The following is a 20,876-nucleotide window of genomic DNA, read 5'->3' as shown; positions in this document are numbered from 1 at the left end:
ATGTACTTAACAAAAAAAAGGTGAAATAATTAATGTTTTATATTCTAGTTTCTTCAAAATAGCCACCCTCTGATTACTGATTTGAACACTCTTGGCATTCTCTCAATGAGCTTCAAGAGGTCGTCACCTGAAATGCTTTCCCAACAGTTTTGAAGGAGTTCCCAGAGGTGTTTTGCACTTGTTGGTCCCTTTGCCTTCACTCTGCGGTCCAGCTCACACCAAACCATCTCGATTGGGTTCAGGTCCGGTGACTGTGGAGGCCAGGTCTCCACTTTTTGTTAAGTACATAACTCCACATGAGTTCATTCATAGTTTTGATGCCTTCAGTGAGAATCTACCAATGTAAATAGCCATGAAAATAAAGAAAACACATTGAATGAGAAGGTGTGTCCAAACTTTTGGCCTGTACTGTATATGTAGCATATATAATAATAAGGCCACTTCACTGCATTAAATTATTGTTTTGACTTTTTTCATGTAGGTACAAGGCTTCAAATGATCTGTATGGGCTTTTGCACTTATTTTGTTACTGTGTGAAAATGTACATGTATTCATTTTTTTATAAAGTTGTAAAAAAAAAAAAGTCAGGTTGACATATACTGCACATGTACAATGGACCAAAGATTTAATTTCAATATAAAATTCTTAAAGAATAAATGACCACTTTTTTTATTAAAGCAGACTGCGCACAAACACGGTGCGTCAGCCTCGTCCGTTCGTTTCTACGTCACCCGAGTCTGCGCAGTACGACCGGAAAGCGGCGGCGCTAGACGTCGGTGGGTTTTTTTTTTCCCGGAGAGGGAGGCGCCACACGCACCGGCGACCGAGGCGGTGGGGGGAAGAAAGAACGAAATTAACGCCGACCGACGGAGAGCAGGGGAGAAGCGAGCAGCCCTGCCGAGTCCCACGCAGATTTGCCGGGTACGCCGGACTCACGGACGTGGGTTTGCTGTCATTTTGTTCGCAGCGCTCGCCGTCAGCGGAGATAACAGTGGCGCTAGTTAAATGGAGCGTTAGCCGACGGCTACATCCCGTTCGCCCGTGCAACAGATCTCCGCTTGACGCGCGGCGGAGCGTTAGCCGGTGCTAACTGCTAACTCCCTTCGGGCTATGCTAACGCCGCTAGCCGTGGTTTCGGCCGGCCAACTTCGCTTCCCCGCTCCGATAAGCAGAAGTCTGGCTTTTAAATACGAAACGCTTCCCGCTTTCGTGTACGACAACCTTCGCGGGTTGATGTTCGGTCTGAAGACGGGCGCCGCGAGAAATTCCCGAGTAGTGAGTCGGTGGCGTAACTGGCGCACCCACTAGCCTCTTTTTTTTCTTCTTTTTTTTTATTCGAACAGACTGCTCCTTATTTAAAGCCGACGTCGTATTAAAGTGTGAAAATCGGCCGTCGCGTTGTGACGCAAGTTTTCTTTCGTCTTCGTGTGTGCTTTCTTTTTTATTTTTTTTTTGTTAGTAGAACGTGACGTTCAATTCCATTCGGGGGTGTGTTGGTTCTTTCTTTGCCCCAGAATGCGCAGATTAGTTCGCATCCACTTGACTATTAATCGCGACAGTTGAGAAATGTACACTCGTTTTAGCGTCTGTACTTTTGTTTTAAAAAAAAAACAACAACTTTACTCTTTGATAGAAATGAATAGACCGACTATATAAAAAAAACAACTATAAAATCTGCATCCCCAAGACTGGTTAACACTTTGTCATCTTTTTCTTAGTTGGGTGGGTGCTGGGTGGGGTTATCAGACTTGTTTTTTTTTTTTTTTTTTTATGGAATAAAAAACATTCCATAGCTGTTTGATGGTGAATAGGAGTTATATTCGGGTTATATCTTAATTATTAGATTAGCATTCGAATTCCTTATAGAAAATATGCTTTGGTATGAAAGTGTCATTTTGCTTATTCAAGCTTAAGTACAAACGTAAAATAATTTTGTCTATGTAAAAAATAATAATAATTTTCTTGTCTTTTGTTACTCATTACTGTGCACTCTGGAACAGACGCTCGCTTGTCTGCCCTGCTGTGCAAGCAAAGGCCAGTGGCGTGACCCGGGTGCAGCTGGCGTCTCTGTTTTGGTCTCCCTCCCTGTTTTGTGTGATCCGCCATGGGTGACATTAGCGATCTGGACCGACAGATCGACCAGCTGAGAAGGTGTGAGCTCATCAAGGAGAACGAGGTCAAAGCCCTGTGTGCCAAAGCCAGGTATTCCATGCCAGCAGCTACCTCTGTGTGTGTGTGTGTGTGTGTGTAATGTTTGTAGTTGGATCTGTTTTTAGATGGTTGCTTTTAACTAAAAAAAAGTCAACTTGTCACAGCACTTCTCTGCAAATGTGGGAAAGCATATTCACCTTGGTCCCCTTTTCACGTTTTCAGAGAGATTCTTGTGGAGGAGAGCAATGTACAGAGAGTGGATTCCCCAGTAACTGTGAGTGAATAACTGATCGCAAATGACATCTGTTATTAACTATCTTTAAGTCATTTTTGGCATTGAGTGAAAACATTGTCTTTTAAAATTTTGTCGCTATTTGCATAAAATTAAAAGATTGTATCCAAGAGCATAACATCAGTGTCGCAAAATAAAGCGCAGCCGCCACACAGACAGCCATAATTGCTACTGCTGCATTTAAATGATAGTTTATGTTAAGTAAGATCCCGTGTCTGGAACTCAACGCTTCGTCCCGTGAACAGGTGTGTGGCGACATCCATGGACAGTTCTACGACCTGAAGGAATTGTTCAGAGTAAGTTGCTCGTTGACGTGCGTGGCTCGCTCACCAGGATGTGGCGCTGTGAGTTTTAGCTTCATGTTGTGTTTGTTTCCGTTCAGGTGGGTGGTGATGTTCCAGAAACAAACTACCTCTTTATGGGAGACTTTGTGGATCGAGGGTTTTACAGTGTAGAGACCTTCCTTCTCCTCCTTGCTCTAAAGGTTCCCCATCTTATTTATTCTACCCTGTAGGCTTGGAATTCTTTTGTATTCGTGTTATGGGATTGCAAATGCACTTTGAGAAATGTCTGTAATATAACTGATAAGTGTTCTGGTTTTGTGTGTTACACCTATTTTAAATTTTTTTTCCTCCCTGTCTTCTCAGGTGCGATACCCAGACAGAATCACGTTGATTCGAGGGAACCATGAGTCACGGCAGATCACGCAGGTGTACGGCTTCTACGATGAGTGCCTGAGGAAGTATGGCTCTGTAACTGTATGGAGATACTGCACCGAGATCTTTGACTACCTGTCACTGTCCGCAATTATTGATGGCAAGGTGGGTTCTATTTTATTCACCTTTTAATTTGTCTTATTGTGTTACTGTGGCCATTAATAGGTTAGAATAAAAAACACATATGCTAGTCGTGTTCTGCTGCTAATGGGGGGTTTTCTGTGCACGTGCTTTGAGGAAACGTTTACAAATGGTAATAACATTGACATGTCATATGCTTTTTACAGATATTTTGTGTGCATGGCGGCCTCTCGCCCTCAATCCAGACCCTGGACCAGATTAGAACTATTGACAGGAAACAGGAAGTACCGCATGACGGCCCTATGTGTGACCTTTTGTGGTCTGATCCTGAAGGTAAGGTCATGAATACCCCTTTTTCTCTCTCTCTCTCTTACATTTTTCATCATTTAAATTTGTCATTTCTTTGACAGACACAACTGGCTGGGGAGTCAGTCCGAGGGGGGCGGGCTATTTGTTCGGCAGTGACGTCGTGGCCCAGTTTAATGCGGCTAATGATATTGACATGATCTGCCGAGCGCATCAGCTAGTGATGGAGGGCTACAAGTGGCATTTCAACGAGACAGTGTTGACTGTGTGGTCGGCCCCTAACTACTGCTACAGGTGTGTGTGTGTGTGTGTGTGTGTGTGTGTGTGTGTGCATGCATGTCATCTGAAAAAAGAGGTTTGTAATTAGAAATGCAATTATGTCTTTTATGCAGGTGTGGTAATGTTGCTGCCATTTTGGAGCTTGATGAGCATCTCCAGAAAGAGTTCATTATATTTGAAGCGGCTCCACAGGAGACAAGGGGCATTCCCTCCAAAAAACCTGTTGCAGATTACTTCCTGTGACCGCGCCAACGCCACGACCTCAGGAAGCAAAACACAAGCAGTGGTGGGGACGGCGTCATCCTCCTCTCACCATGTATTTTCTACCTTTGCTCTCCCTGCCCTACTGTCTTAATTGTTTTATATATATATTTACTCATTTTTCTCATAACTTGTGACCTTTTTTTTTTTTTTTCTATATTCCCTTGACCTTTCTTTTGTAAGGACACAACTTCCTGCGCTTTGCTGCACAGAAATTTCAGTCTGACGTCATACTTCTGCCCCCTTTTTCATTTCGTACGCCAACTTCACCCATTGACCTGTTGCCTGCTGTGCTCACTTTGTTTTACGTTTCCGTACCCTTTCTGTAGACTCTATACAACTAATGTGAATAGTGCTGTGTAGACTGTGAGAGGCAGGGAGACACAGACGCGACAAGGTGAGACGGTTGGTGAGAGGTTTTCCATTTTTGAGATGCTGAGTCGACATTAAATGGTTTCAAACCTGTTGGACATTTTGCATTTAGTTTGTTTCATTTTTACTCCTCTAAATGTGGAAGCCAAATTCAGTTTGTTCTCCTTTCCCCCCACGTCAACTCTGATGTCCATGTTGGATGAGTAAGTCAGAGGTCATCGTTGACCAATAGGAATGTTCCTTATCTTGTCTCTTATTGGACAGTCAAGACTTCAACTTTTAACCAACTGATGTCATTGACTTTCACTGAAGAACATTCTTTGATGGACCATTTATTCCTACCTAACAGTAGAATTGACGAGGAAATGTCTGAATAAATAAGAGAATCAAAAACCAAAACTGTCCTCTAGAAATTAGCTTCCTCTCTCTCACTGGTCTCTCTGTAGGACTTGTTGATTTTTATTAATTATTTGCGACAATAAAACTGTACTTTTGTATAAATACTCCACCTTGTTCTGACTTCTTTTTTATTTTCCCCTAACGCCGCACACATCAGTCGTCTTATTAGATTTGCTTCTATTATATCCTTGACTACAGTGCTAAGAATGAGAAATGATTTGGAAGAGAAGCAACACATTAACTTGTACGTGTTTGGTGTTGTAGGTTTTCTTGAGCTTAATGCGAAAGAAGAAAGCAGAAATTGGAAAAAGGTTTACAGGCAAGCTGTTTCAGAAAGTAGCACTATGGGCTGATAGTTAATGTTGGTCCCAATCAGTATCTTTGGTGTGTGTTTTTTTTGTTTTTTTTTTTTTTCCCCAGTTGGCCTTCACCTTTTGCGCAAAGTAGACGAACTTTTGCGCTGGATACAAATAATCCTAAGGCTTTCCTAAACAGAGGCTTCACTAGGAGTTACGCTCCTTTGTGAAGGAGTCTTGCTATTAATTTGCTTTGAGTATTTTGCTATTTGTCTTTTTTTTTTTTTTTTTTTTTTTTTTTTTCTTTCTTTAAAGGTTGACTGGGTGGAAGTCTAGCAGTCAATGAACAGTCAAAAACCTGGGCCACAAACTTTGGACCTTATTCTCAAATATCTTTCCCCTACAATGCCCTCGCTGCCAGACTATACCAAGTTAGACGTTTCCTGCATTGAAAGCAATCAAATTAATAGCAATAATAAAACGAAAACAATCTCTATTGATGCAATAATTTTAATAATAATTTTATGTGTGCGACCAATACACGTGAAGGTTGAGTGGTCCTAACCGGTTTTGCATTTTTAACAGGTATTCATGCTGGACAGGACATGGGGCTGGGTCAGCCCACTTACTTTGATTGGTCAGACTGATAGATAGTAATTCATGATGCCCATATTTAATACATTGTGAAATATTTCAAATCATTTCATTTTTCCCTCCACTTTTTCATATCAATGCGATAGTGAATGACTTAACCCCGTTTTAATTTTCCATTTTTAAATATTTCATAACTTTTTTTATTTCATTAATTATATGTTTATCCGCTTGTTGTTGGTCAATTCTGTAATGTTTGCATTTATATACTACATACTATTATAAATATTTAATTGTATATTGTTGTCGTTTTATACTGTCGTGCTTGAAAGACACCATCAACCGGGATCAAACTGACTTGTATGCGTTCGCTCACATACTGATTCTGGTTTAGTTTTGCCAGTCGAGACCCTCCATGTTCGCGGAGAACGACGACACAAGACAACGAAACAAGTTACGTACCCAGAAAACGCCTTCCATACAGCAGGTGGCAGCAGCGCGACAGGACTGATTTGCGCGACGCTTCCACTTCCGCCCTCACCGGAAACGTCCGAGAGCCGCTCGCGCACGCCGTTCCGCTTCGTTCCGTGAAGAAAGGCCTCCAGCCCTGGATCTCGCAATTCTCCGCGAACAGCGCGCACACCGAGGAGGCTCACGTTTTATTCGGTAACAGGTGTGTTGGGCGCACCGCGGCGCGGCGCTCTGGCCGGGGGCTTTAACAGAAGCCCACGCGGCCCGCCTGCGGTCTGCTGCTGCTAGCTTAGCCGCCTGGAATGGGTGCAGCATATGGGGATTATTACAAAAAAGCGAATTATTTTATACATGATATTAATTAATTATGTATTCATAAGTTCTACCGATTTTTTTATTTGCGTGTGCTGTTGACATATTTTAGTTTTGCCATTAAACACCGTAAATTTAATAGACAAAAAAAGAAAGCAAAGAGTTAAATACGCTTCACAACACTAATTAGCCTCTGTTTTAGTACATTTTATCTCGGTAAAAATGCCAGTAATCGTTAACGTGTTTACCATCACGCAGTGATAAATGGTCTCTGGTCGTTATAAGTCACATTCAGGTCGCTTTATACTTTTCAGGTGTCCAGACGAATTTCTTGTTTGCTGAATTAAAGTGTTTCTGAGCTACGTTGACCAATTCGTTTTAAGGACGAAGTCATAACAGGATTGGTTCAATGTCATGGATGTTTAGGGCAGCAAGTAGGATTTTTTTGGTCACACACTAAGCATACATTTTCATGAAACGTGTGTTGCAGCGATCACTTCCTTCTGCAATGTCTCGCTTCTTTGCGACCGGATCCGACAGCGAGTCGGAGGAGTCCTCATCCGCCGATGAGATCACCCCTAAAGCAACTGGGACTACTCTTACCAAGCAGTTAGTAGAACCGTCTGAAGAAACGGACCATCTCAACTCTTGTTGTGTAGCCTGAACTTAGTTGCGTGTTTTCCCCTCTCCATTAAGGGCCCTATTGCTTAGCGATGAGGAAGAAGACACTAAGAGGTTGGTCCGCAGTGCTAAAGACAAAAGGTCGGTATAACCTTAATCTTGATAACAACTATATACTAGTGAAAATGAGACTCTTAGAATTAAAACTGATACGTTGTGCTTTGTAAGGTTTGAGGAGCTCACCAACCTCATCAAGACGATACGGAATGCCATGAAGATCAGAGATATGTCCAAATGTCTGGAGGAGTTCGAGCAACTCTGTCGAGCGTTCCTCAAGAGCAAGACAATAGTGGATAAAGAAGGGGTTCCTCAATTCTACATTCGCTTGCTAGCTGACCTGGAGGACTATCTCAACCAGGTGATTTTAGCTGCGTGAGAGAAAGAATTGTCAGATTAACATGGTCAGCCCTCCCAGCCTGTTAGGCTCACTTTAGCAACTAGTATAGGATGTTTTACATGATACTATAATGAAAATGTGCCTGTGTCGCCGCATTTATTTGCGTGATCCATCAGTTATGGGAGGACAAAGAAGGAAAGAAGAAAATGAACAAGAACAACGCCAAAGCCCTGAGTACCCTGCGTCAGAAGATCCGCAAGTACAACCGAGATTTTGAGAGCGAGATCGCAAACTACAAGGAGGTAGCAAACACTGAACCTCGGACAACCCATACTTGTCTATGATTTGCTGAATGCATCCTTTCTTAGCTACAGCTCTTGTTTTTCCTCATCGCTTTAGAACCCGGAGGAGTCTGCTGATGACGATGAGGAGAAAGATGATGCTGACAGTGGTAAGTGGTGTTTTTCCGAAGCTGTTGCCACAGTAAAAACATACAGCATGTAAATGTTGTTTTTGTTCCGAGGTTAATAACCCTCTGATAGAATCTGTTTTTTTTTATTATTATTATTATTTTGTAGAGGTAGGACAGTGAACGTGTTGCAGTGAAATTCAGCTTTTTAGATTTTTGAAATTGTTCTAATACTCTTAATACTTATCGTATCATAGGACCACTTTCTTCTCTGTTACCTTTTTTCCTGTTTATGGACTTCAAAATACTGTCATTAAGGCTCTGGGTCAGATAGCAGCGATGATGATGGAGAGGAGATTACGGCGAAGAGCTTCATGAAGAAGAAACCGGCTGAGCCGACCCCAGATGCCAGCAAGTTTCTGAAGGGGGCACCGGTGAGTGGAGGACAACAGCGGCAGTTGAAAGAAGGCAGCTGTAGTGTTTGATTATAAAACCGTCGTTAGCTGTGAATTTGTAATTAATATTAACCGTGATTCTGTTTCCTGTGCCAGGATGAAGAGTCGGACAGCGACGATGACGATGATGAAGACTGGGGCTCAGAAACGGTGGACAGTGGCAGCGAGAGTGAAGATAACGAAGGGAACAGCGCCTCACTGGCCTTGGTGTTCCTCAAGAAGTAAGTTGTGGTTTTAATCTTTTTTTTTTTTTTTTTTTTTTTTAATTAAATTTTTTTTTTTTTTTTTTTTCAGGGCTCCGGAAGGATCCAGACAGGATCCTGACCGCAAAAAGGAGGACCGTAAGAAGAGGCACAAGAAGAAGGATGAGGCAATTGAGGAAGAGGGGGAGGAAGAGGGCCAGGATGAAGAGCAGGGATGGGAGAATGTCAAACGAGGCGTGCCTATGATCAAGGTGGGGATGAGAATTTTGCAGGCTTGTGAAAATACAGATTTCAAATAATTTGCTTGTATATAGCAAGTATATACATTTAGCAGATCACAAAAGATGCGCTCTAGTCTAATCTCATTTTGCAGAAGTCAGGCCACAATATATAAATATGGAAATGGAAGAAATAATGCATTCAATAATCTCTCTTTTTGTAGGAAAAACCCAAGATGTTTGCCAAGGGTACAGAGATCAACACAGCTGTGGTTGTGAAGAAGCTGCATGAGATTTTGCAGGCCAGAGGCAAGAAGGGCACAGACAGGTAGGCACCTCTGTCCAAGTTTGCACCTCTGTCCATGTTTGTTTTCACGCTTGGACCTCATTTTGGATTCCCGTCGTGCTCAGAGCGGCCCAGATTGATCTGCTGCATGCCTTGGCTGCCATCTCCAATGAGAACAACCTGGGCGAAGGTGTTTCGGTCAAGATAAAGTTCAACATCATCGCCTCCCTCTATGACTACAACCCTAATCTGGCTGCATTTATGAAGGTCAGGACTGGTCACCCGTCCACTCTGTGTTGTTTTTTTTTTTTTGGTTCTCTTTCTATTTCTAAAAGTTATGCCTGTATCTTTAGCCTGAAATGTGGAAGAAGTGCCTCGAATGCATCAATGAGCTTCTGGACATTCTAATAGACAACAGCAACATCTTCATTGGCGAGAACATTGCTGAAGACAGTGAGAACCTGGCCATCTCTGATCAGGTACCAATGACCGAGCTGATTTTTAAGGCCCAGTTTATCTTAAGTTGGTTCACCAGCGTCTGAATAGATTTTGTTGCTCTGTAGCCGTTTAGGGTCCGAGGATGCGTCCTGACTCTTATCGAGAGGATGGATGAAGAGTTTGTCAAGATCATGCAGAACACAGACCCGCACTCCCAGGGTGAGACTGTGTGTAATTAATGGTGATTAGTTCCGATGTGTAAAGTGGATAACCTCACATTTTCATGAATGGTACAGGAGAAGATTTTTTATTTTTATTTACCTTTTTATACTGCTTCTGTCTTAACTCTGAACTTATTCAAATCCTACCCCAGAGCATCTTTAGGTTCTTTAGATGGTTCGGTCCTCTTTTCAAAACCAAACTTTTTTTACTTTTTTTATGTACATTTGCACCCAGTATGAGTTCTGTACGTGCTTCTGTACGCCTGTTGTGCTTTTCAGAATACGTCGACAATCTGAAGGACGAGGGCCGTGTTTGTGCCATTGTCGACCGCCTGCTGCAGTACCTGGAGGCCAAGGGCACCACGGAGGAGGTGTGCCGTGTCTTCCTGCGCCGCATCATGCACACGTACTACAAGTTTGACTACAAAGCCCACCGTCGAAGCCTGGGACTGCAAGGGGAGAGCAAGGTGAGCTCTCTTGTTTCTTTTTATGAATATGTATTCTTACGTCCCCGTCCCCCTCGTCTTAAGGGGCAGTGGTGTCCTAGCGGTTAAGGAAGCGGCCCCGTAATCAAAACTGTTAGCAGTATAACAAATTCACATTAATGTAAAGGGGAAATAGTTGACACAATTGGACATTTTTTTTGAAGAACCCAAACGAAGCTAGAAGCTTTTCCATTTCTGTCTCCAGAAAAATACAGTTTTCAAAATACAGCATCTTAAGGCCATGTAAATGCGGCTCTACATATTTCACTTAATCATGTTCTTGCATAGTTTCTGCAATTCAAAATGTACAGGTCCGTATGGCCCACAGCATGATAGATTTCTTCTCTGCTTCCCCCCCACCCCCCAACCCAGTCTGAACAGGACCAGGAGGAGAGTGAAGGCGAGGACAGCGCCGTTATCATGGACCGGCTATGCAAGTTCATCTACGCAAAGGACCGCACTGACCGTATCCGCACCTGCGCCATCCTGTGCCACATCTACCATCACGCTTTGCATAGCCGCTGGTACCAGGCGCGAGACCTGATGCTCATGAGCCATCTGCAGGACAACATCCAACACGCCGACCCACCTGTACAGGTACACACGCAAACACAAATCAATCAATCCAGTTTGCCATCGCTAGGACTGGTCTAGTGCACTAAAGGAAAGGCTCTGTAGCGTAAAAGAGTATACCTTAACTTTGGTGTGTTGAACAGTCAAACACGTTTGAATCTGAATTAGAAGATGACACAGACACGGCGTCATTGGTCAGACTGTGGATTGCAAGTTGGAGCCTTTTTCTCTCCAACCTTGTCTTTATTGGTTTATAATTTGTTACTTTAATTGTAACTATTACTATGCGGTATAGTTAAATTGTGCTATAATTTGGCTAACGAAAAAAAAACAAAAAAACATTTCGTCTATTTCCCTGAGTGTTTTAGGCACGCACTCTTCACCCAGACACAAATGCTCTGTCCGTTTGCATATTTCAGATCCTCTACAATCGTACCATGGTGCAGCTGGGGATCTGTGCCTTCCGCCAGGGCATGATCAAAGACGCCCACAATGCCCTGCTGGACATCCAGTCTAGCGGACGTGCCAAGGAGCTGCTGGGCCAGGGCCTTCTGATGAGGAATATGCAGGAGAGGAATGCCGAGCAGGAGAAAATTGAGAAGAGGAGACAGGTATAAGGGCTTCATTTCATACATCCACATTTGGAGCTTTCTCTGTTACTGGTTCTTATTTATGTATTTTTCTTCCTTCAAAGGTGCCCTTTCACATGCACATTAACCTGGAGCTTCTGGAGTGTGTGTACCTGGTCTCGGCCATGCTGCTGGAGATCCCCTACATGGCAGCACACGAGTTTGATGCCCGCCGCAGGATGATCAGCAAGCAGTTCCACCACCAGCTGAGGGTTGGGGAGAGACAGCCGCTGCTGGGTGGGTGTTTGACATGTTGCTGGAGTGAGAAGTCATGTTTAATGCGCAGTTCCCTGTTCCCTCGTGGTCCAAAATGATAGTTAAAAATATATATATATATATATATTAATCGATTTCTTGGTCAGTATTTTGCAGTTATACCGTAAGAGAACACTGTACACCATCAGTGCTGACACGCTTGCAGGGGATTGTGCTTCACTGCCTCGCACCGGTTTTGTGTCCTGACTCATTTTGACTGTCTCATTGCTTCCAGGACCCCCAGAGAGTATGAGAGAGCACGTGGTGGCCGCCAGTAAAGCCATGAAGATGGGGGACTGGCGCACCTGCCACTCTTTTATCATCAACGAAAAAATGAACTGTAAGGTGTGGGACCTGTTCCCAGAGGCCCAGAGGGTCCGGGAGATGCTCGTCAGGTAAACAGAACTGATATCTGGACCCTGCACTATAATCCTAATGTTTTCTATTGTTGATGTTTATTTGTGTACTTTTTTTATTTTTGTAACTTTGTATGTTCATTTGCCAATCTGCAGGAAGATCCAAGAGGAATCGCTCCGAACGTACCTGTTCACCTACAGCAGCGTGTACGACTCCATCAGGTAGAAACAATTTCCGGCCTTTCAACCTGTCTGACGAACTGCTAAGTCGTGTCACTTTGGTTAGAACTGGCCCTGTTCTCTCTCGATTTTCAGCATGGAGACCTTGGCTGACATGTTTCAGTTAGAATTACCCACAGTGCACAGCATTATCAGTAAGATGATAATCAATGAGGAGCTCATGGTAAGTAATTAATGTTTGAATAGCAATAAAAGTTGTAATATATATATGTAAATTTGATGCTCTATGGACCATGCCCCAGTACCACAGCACTAGCAGAGGTGTCCTAGCAGGTAAGGAAACGGACCTGTAATTGGAAGGTTGCTGGTTCTAATCCTGAACTGCCAAGGTGCCACTGCCACTGTCTGTTATGGCAGTTTTGCTTTGTGCGGCATCCATCCCCCGGATTTCAGCGTTTCTTTTGTCCACCTCACCGCAGGCATCTCTGGACCAGCCCACTCAGACGGTGGTGATGCACAGGACTGAACCCACATGCCTACAGAACATGGCCCTGCAGCTGGCTGAGAAACTGGGCGGTCTGATGGAGAACAATGAGAGGGTCTTTGACCTCAAACAAGGGGTCTATGGAGGCTATTTCAACAGGGGTAATTTTCACAGCATCCATACGATGTTTTTTTTATTTTTTTATGCTCTATTATATTCTATACTATTTTGCTAATGTCTGCCTTTTTTGGCAGATCAAAAAGGAGGCTACCAGCAGAAACAGGGCTATCAGAGAGGTACGTTCTCAAGGATCTGAATGAGCAGCTTTTACAGGCGTATGAAGGCCACAGACCACAGAATGTTCATAGGCGCTATCCTGTAAAGGCACCACAAGGTTTAGGTCAGGGCTAAGGCATAAATTGACCCCTGTAAAAATCCAGTCAATATAACCCCTGAGTTTATTCACATCATTCAGGTTTAATAAATATATTATTTATCATGCATTAATAGATTTTTGATGTTCTTTATTCCTTTCATTTGCCAGCAAAATAACAAAATAATAGCATGCTTAATCTTCTGGTAATGTTACTCACCCCGCTGCCAAGTACTTGGTATTACCCAAACTCATCTTTTTTTTTTTTTTTTTTTGTGTTGGCGTCCGGCCTTTTTTCTGGCTTTTTCAGGTTAAACATTTGTCATGTCATGGCCTGATGGCACTAATCAATTTCCCACAAAAACATTATTTATGGTGCTTTGTTGTAAGAAACAAAACTTATTTCATGCATCGGTTTTAGAAAACATGCTTTGTAATTGGTGAACTGTGAACCCCCTCCCCACCTCGTTTGTGAATGTTCGCTGTCACCACCCCCCCATATGTGAATTTATGGAACTGCTGCTTCTGTGACTTCTGCTGGCTGTAGATATGATCCCCTCCCTCTATCCTTTTCACACACTATGGGTTGTTTTTGAATGAGTCTCAAGCTGACATGACATCCCCCTTAAAATGTTGGTCCCCGTGTCACCATGCATTTAACTAATTCTGCTACCTTATATTTAAGGGTCTTTCATGACCTGATTTCATGCTGGTTTAACAAGCCCTGGTGCAGGAGTTAAGCCGTTAATGATTAAAAAAAATAAACTCACCACAAATTTAGATATAGTTGTGCACGTTTGGTGTCAAGACTATAGAGTTGCATGCAACAACCATGGGCAGTGGTGGCCTAGCGGTTAAAGAAACGGCCCTGTAATCAGAAGGTTGTGGTTCAAATCCCAATCCTCCAAGGTGCCACTGAGCAAAGCACAGTCCCAACGCACTGCTTCCCCGGGTGGCTGTCATGGCTGCCCACTGCTCACCAAGGACACATTTTGTTGGGTCACAATACGTTGTCAATCTGACTATCACTTTCATTAGACACGTCTCTTTTTCTGTGTTTCTCCATTACAGATCAGAAAGGTGGTTACCAGCAGAAGCAGAACTACCAGAGAGGAGGCTACCGATCCCAGAACCAGGGGTCCTACTAAAGCCTTCTCTACTGCACATCTCCATTCCAAGACCACCAGTCTACAGATGGCGAGCTTCTGTGTAGATCAGAGCCTCCCTTTCCTTTTTTATCATGGTGTAGCATGAGTGGAAGCAGTTACATGATTGGGTCGTTGCACCATGAAAAGGTTCTCACCTTTGTTTTTTGAGCTGTGCACATTGAAAACTGTTCATGGTCTGTGTACGATTGCTTGAAAACCTAATAAAATATCATAAAGAATATTGTGTGCTTATTTCTCTTTAGCTTTCTTCACCAATATATCAAAAGTCATGACATGACTGAAGAAAAATTGTTGCGGTTTTAAGATTATTGCAAAGAAATTATTTATTTGGAACTGATTTGTATCAAAACTTTTTTTTTTTTTTTTTTTTTCCAGAGCTAGCATTTATTGTTACAGCTCTCCACGTTTGGGGGAAGAAAAAGGAACGGCAGGTGTTGTGTGTTTTTATTTCCGAACATACGTCACCAATGTAGGAAAGCCTTGGGATTCTAAGATGTTTGCCTGTTGGAAGTTTACTCAGATAATGATGCAGGTTCAAGGGAGTTCAGGGTTAATTTTTGTCCTCTGGTTTGTCCACAAAGCTCTGTTTGGACCAAAGTCTGCCCATTCCAAACCTTTCTAACTCCAGACATCTGTTTCTTTACCCTCTGCAAGAAGATAGGCAGCTCAGACACCTGTGGCTTTCCCATCCTTAATTTCTTCAGTTTCTCAATATTGTTTCTTTAAATTGAAGAGATGCTCTTATGTATCTAGTGTGCATTAACTGAGGAGTAATAACACTGTTAAGAACATTTTAAAAAGAAGTATTGTCTGCCAATATAATGAAAAACTATTATTCTTCTTACGTGTACAGATCTTTTTGCAGCGAAGTTTTTTTTTTTTCATGATATGGGGAACTGTTTACTTTTTTCTTAAATAAAGATGAAAAGAAATTGACCCCAAGGTCAAGAGAAAAAAAAAAAAAAATCACCCATTACCCAACAAAGCAAAATCTGGAGAGATAAGCTGCAATATTCCCCCTCCCACCGTCTCATACGTTACAGAGCTCCGAGGTCCGCGAGGCTCTGCAAAATTTGGGGAAAAGTTTCATCTGCTTTTATTATTTTTTTTTTTACATGCTGCAAATAAAATATTGGAAATTCCAGTTACAAGGTAACATTTTTTCCATGATTTTAATTATTACTTATGTTCCTACCTACATTCAACATTGCGCGTTAAACAAATTTGCTTTGAAGTTATTTATTGATTGGAGCCTTCCATTTGTCGTCTTTTATTTCTCTTTTTTTGGTTCTTTATTTCTCTTCTTTTTTCCTCTACTGGGCCATTCGGACAACAGGGGGACGCTGTGCGTTGAAACATTTGACCTGGTCCAAGATTAATTTAAATTCTAATTTTATCCCATTTATCCCATTTTGCTTCTGCTGCAGTTTGACGTCTGGCTCCAAGTTCGGAGTGAGTGAGGATTAAACACACATTACCATGTCCACCCTACTTCGACCACGGTCTTTACCTCACTTTATTTCGCCTCGTCTGCTGGGGACGGAGGCTCCTCGGGTGCTGGCTGCCGTGGCCTCACAATGTCAAGGTCAGCGGCAGCCCGTCTCTGCTGACCTTTTGACCTTCGAGGACCCGCGTGCCTTCAAGGCGAAGAGCGTGTGGGAGCTGACGCGAGCCCTCTGCGTCTTCCAGTTCTGCTCCTTCCCAAAGCTGGTCAACAACTGCGGGAAGGTGAGAAAGAAGACGAGACAAGATTTTTTTTTTCATCTTTTCTCGCTAATTTTCTTTTCTGCGTTCATGTTATTATTCTGCCTTTTTTCTCTGGCCGCCAGCTGATGTCTTTCACTCGGGCCCTGATGGGCAGGTCAGCTTTCTCTCTGCTGCTGCGCCCCATTGTTTATGCCCAGTTTGTCGCGGGGGAAACGGAGGGCGAGATCGCCGCGTCCATGGAGAAGATGAGCTCCTTGGGTCTCCACCCGATGCTGGCAGTGCCGATTGAAGAGGACCTTGGAGAGAGCACAGGGTGGGGTCATCACAAAGTGAGGCACATAATGTACAATAGGGTTCCCAATTCTGTCCCCAGTTTTCATTCCAATCCTGGCTTCATTAGAATCATGTGATTGTTAAGAACTTTACTATGCATGTGTGCATTTTCACTCCTTCCAACTGGCCACATTCATTGCTAATAACACCCGAACCTTTGTGTTGTTGGTGTTAATATGTTCTTGCACAGACAGGATTAGGAAACACTGCTTTTCTATCAGACCCTTATATGTAATGCAGAACAATAAGACATGATCACACACACACACACACAGCTGTTGTGTTTCTTTACATAATGCAGTAATGGAAGCATAATCTTTGTAAATTTTAAGTAATTCAAAGAAAAATCCCTCCTAGTGGTCATGCACACTATTTCATCCATTGGTTGAGATGATGTTCCGGAGAATACGGCTGAAAAAGTTGACCTTGGCGAAGGTGCTCATGATAGCCATTTTTAAATGAACTGCATACAGAATTAACAGAAATGAAACGTTGCCAGGTTGACAGCCAGTACACCGTTAGTATCTTGTGATGCATTGCTACGTAGATGCTGTACAAAAAGCATCTTGACCTCAGGCCGAAAGCTGTTTCGCCTACAGGGAGCGCCGTTATGATGACAACCTCGCCACCATGCTGGAGTGCGTGAAAATGTCCCATAAAAATGCATGGAGCAAAGATCCCATGATGCAGCTGAAGATCACTGCGCTCGTCAGCCCTGAGCTTTGTGTGAGTGCGGTGCTGCAGCTCTGACCCTTGATACCGAGGATAGATCTAAATGGTTCAAGTAGCCTTGTAATGAACAACCTGTGTGAATTCAGGTGAGGCTGACCTCGCTCCTTGCTAAAGAAAAATACGACCTGAATCGGCTGGTCAGCGCCATGAATGGAGAGGTAAAATGCGCTCAGTTATTATATATATATTTAACAACGCAATACTCCAAATGGACTAAATTATTAAACTCCCTTGCAGCCAATTATCTTCCCAGGGCTACGAGATAGTGAAAACACACACTTCCTGCTTGGGCTTCAACGACTCAACCAAATTGGAGAGGTAGAGTGATAAAAAAAAAAAATTAAGAAAGCAATGGACCTGCTCTCTTTCCATCTGAAATACACACTAATGCACTCACCAGGCCAGTGAAGGTAAAGTACGAGTACTTGTGGATGCTGAGTACACCTACATGAACCCCGCCCTTACCTTGATCACCATGGCAATGATGAAGAAGTTTAACCAGAAACAAGCTTGGATCTGGAACACCTACCAGTGCTACCTGAAGGTCGACATTGGCAATCTCATTCTAATCTTGGGTCATGAATTCCCTCTTTTTTTTATTCGAATGTTTCGTTTTGCAACTATTTCAGGAATCTCGTATGCTGCTGTTGGACGCCATTAAACGGTCGATGGACCACTCCTTCTGCCTGGGGGTTAAACTTGTGAGAGGCGCTTACATGGACAAGGAGAGAAAGTTGGCTGTACAAGAAGATAGAGAGGATCCTGTCCACCGGTCCTGGGAGCACACAAATGACAGGTTGTATTGACTTGGTCCACAACCCACGTATGCAACCTGCAACAGTGCTGCAGTCAGAAACTGACCAAATTATGAGCTGCCACATCATTTTGTGTGTGAAAGTGAAGTGACTGTCATTGTGAAACACTGCAGCACAGCACACGGTGACACAACGAAATGTGTCCTCTGCTTTTAACCATCACCCTTGGTGAGCAGTGGGCAGCCATAACAGGCACCCGGGGAGCAGCGTGTGGGGACGGTGCTTTGCTCAGTGGCACCTTGGCGGCTCGGGATTCGAACCGGCAACCTTCTGATTACGGGGGGCACTTCCTTCCCTGCTAGGCCACCACTGTATCAATCAGAAAACGCACAAAGACACAAGTTCAAACCCCAGTTAATACCATTGTGTCCCTGAGCAAGACACTTAGAAGGACACTGTCCCTGTAACTATTGAAGTCGCTCTGGATAAGGGCATCAGCTAATGTTAATTTTCTGGGGGAACTCCAACGAGCTCAATGTAACTCATTATTTGGCCACTGGGGTAACTTTGGCACTATTTGGAGTTTGAAGAGTTCATGAAGAGACTGAACGGGTTGTTGAGAAAATTGGATTTGACAGATTGCTTAATTTCAGATGACTTTTTCAGTTCTCTAAAATGAAATTTTATATTTGATAGAATATAAAATATTTTTGTTGTTTATTTAATTCTAGCAATTTTATAGTCTGGCTACATTACATTGGGGATCACTGATCTGCAGGTTTAGGGTGTCTATTAATGCAACTGTTTTTGTTTTTTTTTTGTTGTTTTTTTGTATGAAGTTACAATGCGTGTTTGGACATCATGCTCAATCTTATTGCCCAGAAGCCTGACCAGTACATGATCATCGTGGCTACACACAATGAGGCGTCTGTCAGACATGCAGTCACAAGGTACAGCTGAGTCACAGTCTACAATAATAATGAGTTTGGTTGAAATGCTCCAAATCCTAAATATTTTGCAGTATGGCTAAAGCCTACGAATGAATTGTTAGTAGTAGAATTGCCTCCCTGATTAGCTGAGAGCCCTTGAGTGTGTTCATATTTTGTTTAGTCCCGTCACAGATTGTGTTGTGTTGACTATTCTGGTCCTCTGTCAGGATGGAAGAGATGGGCATCGAGAGAGATGGTGGCTCTGTATGCTTCGGCCAGTTGCTGGGAATGTGTGATCACGTGTCTCTTACTCTGGGTGAGAAGCCAATTTCTCTTTATACTTCCAAAGATCTAAGCCCATTTTTTCATTTAAATACCAATACCAATGAGAAATCAAGTTTTGTTCTGTAGTAATACAGTACGGGACAATGCATAATAACAGAAAAGTTTCATGTGCAAGTATTTTTTTATGGGGCAGTGGTGTCCTAGCAGGTAAGGAAGTGGACCCGTAATCAGAAGGTTGCCGGGTCGAATCCCGAGCCACTGAGGTGCCACTGAGCAATGCACCGTCCCCACACACTGCTCCCTGGGCGCCTGTCATGGCTGCCCATTGCTCACCAAGAGTGATGGGTAAAATCAGACGACACATTTCATTGTGTCACCATGGGCTGTGTATCACAATCACTTTTCAGTTTCAAATAAACAATCTGGGCATGTGGTGAGCCTTGGTCTAATATCCACTGCTCAATACAAACAGTAAATTGTCTTCTTTCTTCTTTCACTCACTTCTCAGCTCAGCTTGGGTTTTCAGTGTATAAGTCGGTGCCATACGGCTCTGTGGACGACACACTGCCATACCTGGTGCGCCGGGCCCAGGAGAACCGCACCGTCCTGCAGGGCATCCGCAAGGAGAGGGAACTGTTGAGGCAGGAGCTGCGTAGGAGAATGCGTGTTCCTGGTTAAATGACAGTAAATCACCAAGAGCTGTCAAGCGAATGATTAAAAAAAAACATACAATTGGAGCGTTTTTTAAAATTCTGTTCATTTAAAAGATGGCAAAGTAACTGAGAGAAAGGGTGTCACAACCACAACAAAATATACTTTTGAGGCGCATGTGTTTGTCATATTGGTCATGAGATGGAGAATGCAAAAAAAAGGAATTCAATAAAGTCAAGTAAAAAACTGGATCAAGGAAACAAAAAGGTAATTGAATAAAATGCAACAAGAAAAAACAAGATTGTCAGTTTCACATAAACTTTACATACACACACACACACACACGGGTGACTACTCTGAAGGGAGCATGGGCAGGTAAATGAACATGGTAAACAGCTTTGCTATGCTGTATGTTATGCAGCCTTTAATTGTATAGATAGAATTAAGAAAGGCACTGTATATAGTGTTACTTTTAAAAAAAATAATTGAATGAGGGTCATATTGTAAATACTGACAGAAATTCAGTTCATCTGTTCTTTTAAAGATGCAGAGACAACAAGAACTAAAAGAAACTAGAAGGAGTATAGATCACAATTCACTGCTTTTTATTTTTATGGATAAGTATTATTTTGACATTATTGACTATTGTATCATTTCCACATTTTTAAAAACATGTGTTTTGATTTTAAAAAAAAGTCCCCTATAGACATATTGTTTTGTTGAGTTTTGCAGCCCGCTTACACAGCTTGGTGGTTCATTTATTTATTTTTTCTCATGCTTAACAGCTACCTTGGTGTTAACGTCACCAAATGGAGTGAAGGCGAGGACAATTAAACACTGAAACCTTGACACCTGCCCTTAAATGCTTCCCCCACTACTGCCGGCCCACTCCTGTTGTCCACACCTCAGCACAAGCAAATGCCTCATTATGGGTGGGGCATGTGGCGCAAAACAAAAACATTCGCACGTGCACACTCACATCACGCAGTCATTGAAAGAAGAATTGGTGACGCTTTCAACCCTCCCTCGCCAAGTCTAACTTTAAAATAACCTGTTATGCAGTTTCCACTATGATGGCTACGCTTCTGACTGGCGTAGCAGCGCATTGACCACTTTAAATATTAAGACACACAGTTGGTAAAACACGTTGCTGTTAATCCTGGAACAGTGTCATTACAGTTCTGTCAGGGGTATTTCCAGAATTA

At 42.9% G+C, this 20,876-nt stretch overlaps 3 protein-coding genes across 4 annotated transcripts; all 3 read left to right on the top strand.

The window, feature by feature from the left end:
- The first annotated feature begins 765 nt into the window (after nucleotides 1–765).
- ppp4cb (protein phosphatase 4, catalytic subunit b) lies at nucleotides 766–4,964 on the top strand. 2 transcript variants are annotated; one of them, XM_028964886.1, is made up of 9 exons: nucleotides 766–921; nucleotides 2,001–2,202; nucleotides 2,374–2,425; nucleotides 2,689–2,739; nucleotides 2,826–2,927; nucleotides 3,091–3,264; nucleotides 3,447–3,573; nucleotides 3,651–3,840; nucleotides 3,939–4,964. In XM_028964886.1, the coding sequence occupies exons 2-9, from the start codon at nucleotides 2,105–2,107 to the stop codon at nucleotides 4,066–4,068; spliced, it is 924 nt and encodes a 307-aa protein (XP_028820719.1). In that variant the 5' UTR covers nucleotides 766–921; nucleotides 2,001–2,104; the 3' UTR covers nucleotides 4,069–4,964. The 2 variants fall into 2 exon arrangements, with proteins under 2 accessions (XP_028820719.1, XP_028820720.1); XM_028964887.1 differs by having other exon boundaries at nucleotides 790–940.
- A 1,295-nt stretch (nucleotides 4,965–6,259) lies between these two features.
- Nucleotides 6,260–14,497, top strand: eif3c (eukaryotic translation initiation factor 3, subunit C). Its single transcript, XM_028967088.1, has 23 exons — nucleotides 6,260–6,417; nucleotides 7,018–7,136; nucleotides 7,224–7,289; nucleotides 7,377–7,566; nucleotides 7,722–7,847; nucleotides 7,945–7,996; nucleotides 8,273–8,388; nucleotides 8,506–8,630; nucleotides 8,704–8,863; nucleotides 9,055–9,158; nucleotides 9,242–9,383; nucleotides 9,470–9,595; nucleotides 9,680–9,773; nucleotides 10,055–10,242; nucleotides 10,633–10,857; nucleotides 11,253–11,444; nucleotides 11,528–11,699; nucleotides 11,953–12,112; nucleotides 12,230–12,295; nucleotides 12,389–12,476; nucleotides 12,733–12,898; nucleotides 12,992–13,033; nucleotides 14,182–14,497. Exons 2-23 carry the CDS (start codon nucleotides 7,036–7,038, stop codon nucleotides 14,256–14,258), a joined length of 2,778 nt encoding a protein of 925 aa, XP_028822921.1. The 5' UTR covers nucleotides 6,260–6,417; nucleotides 7,018–7,035; the 3' UTR covers nucleotides 14,259–14,497.
- Nucleotides 14,498–15,758: 1,261 nt separating this feature from the next.
- Nucleotides 15,759–19,698, top strand: prodh2 (proline dehydrogenase 2). The gene is made up of 10 exons (XM_028965888.1): nucleotides 15,759–16,007; nucleotides 16,109–16,299; nucleotides 16,919–17,045; nucleotides 17,138–17,209; nucleotides 17,289–17,369; nucleotides 17,452–17,595; nucleotides 17,681–17,847; nucleotides 18,646–18,756; nucleotides 18,963–19,051; nucleotides 19,529–19,698. The coding sequence occupies exons 1-10, from the start codon at nucleotides 15,759–15,761 to the stop codon at nucleotides 19,696–19,698; spliced, it is 1,401 nt and encodes a 466-aa protein (XP_028821721.1).
- Nucleotides 19,699–20,876: the final 1,178 nt, after the last annotated feature.

This window comes from Denticeps clupeoides, chromosome 2, assembly GCF_900700375.1.
Source record: "Denticeps clupeoides chromosome 2, fDenClu1.1, whole genome shotgun sequence".
NCBI lineage: Eukaryota > Metazoa > Chordata > Actinopteri > Clupeiformes > Denticipitidae > Denticeps > Denticeps clupeoides.
This window is presented reverse-complemented; position numbering and strand designations above follow the sequence as displayed.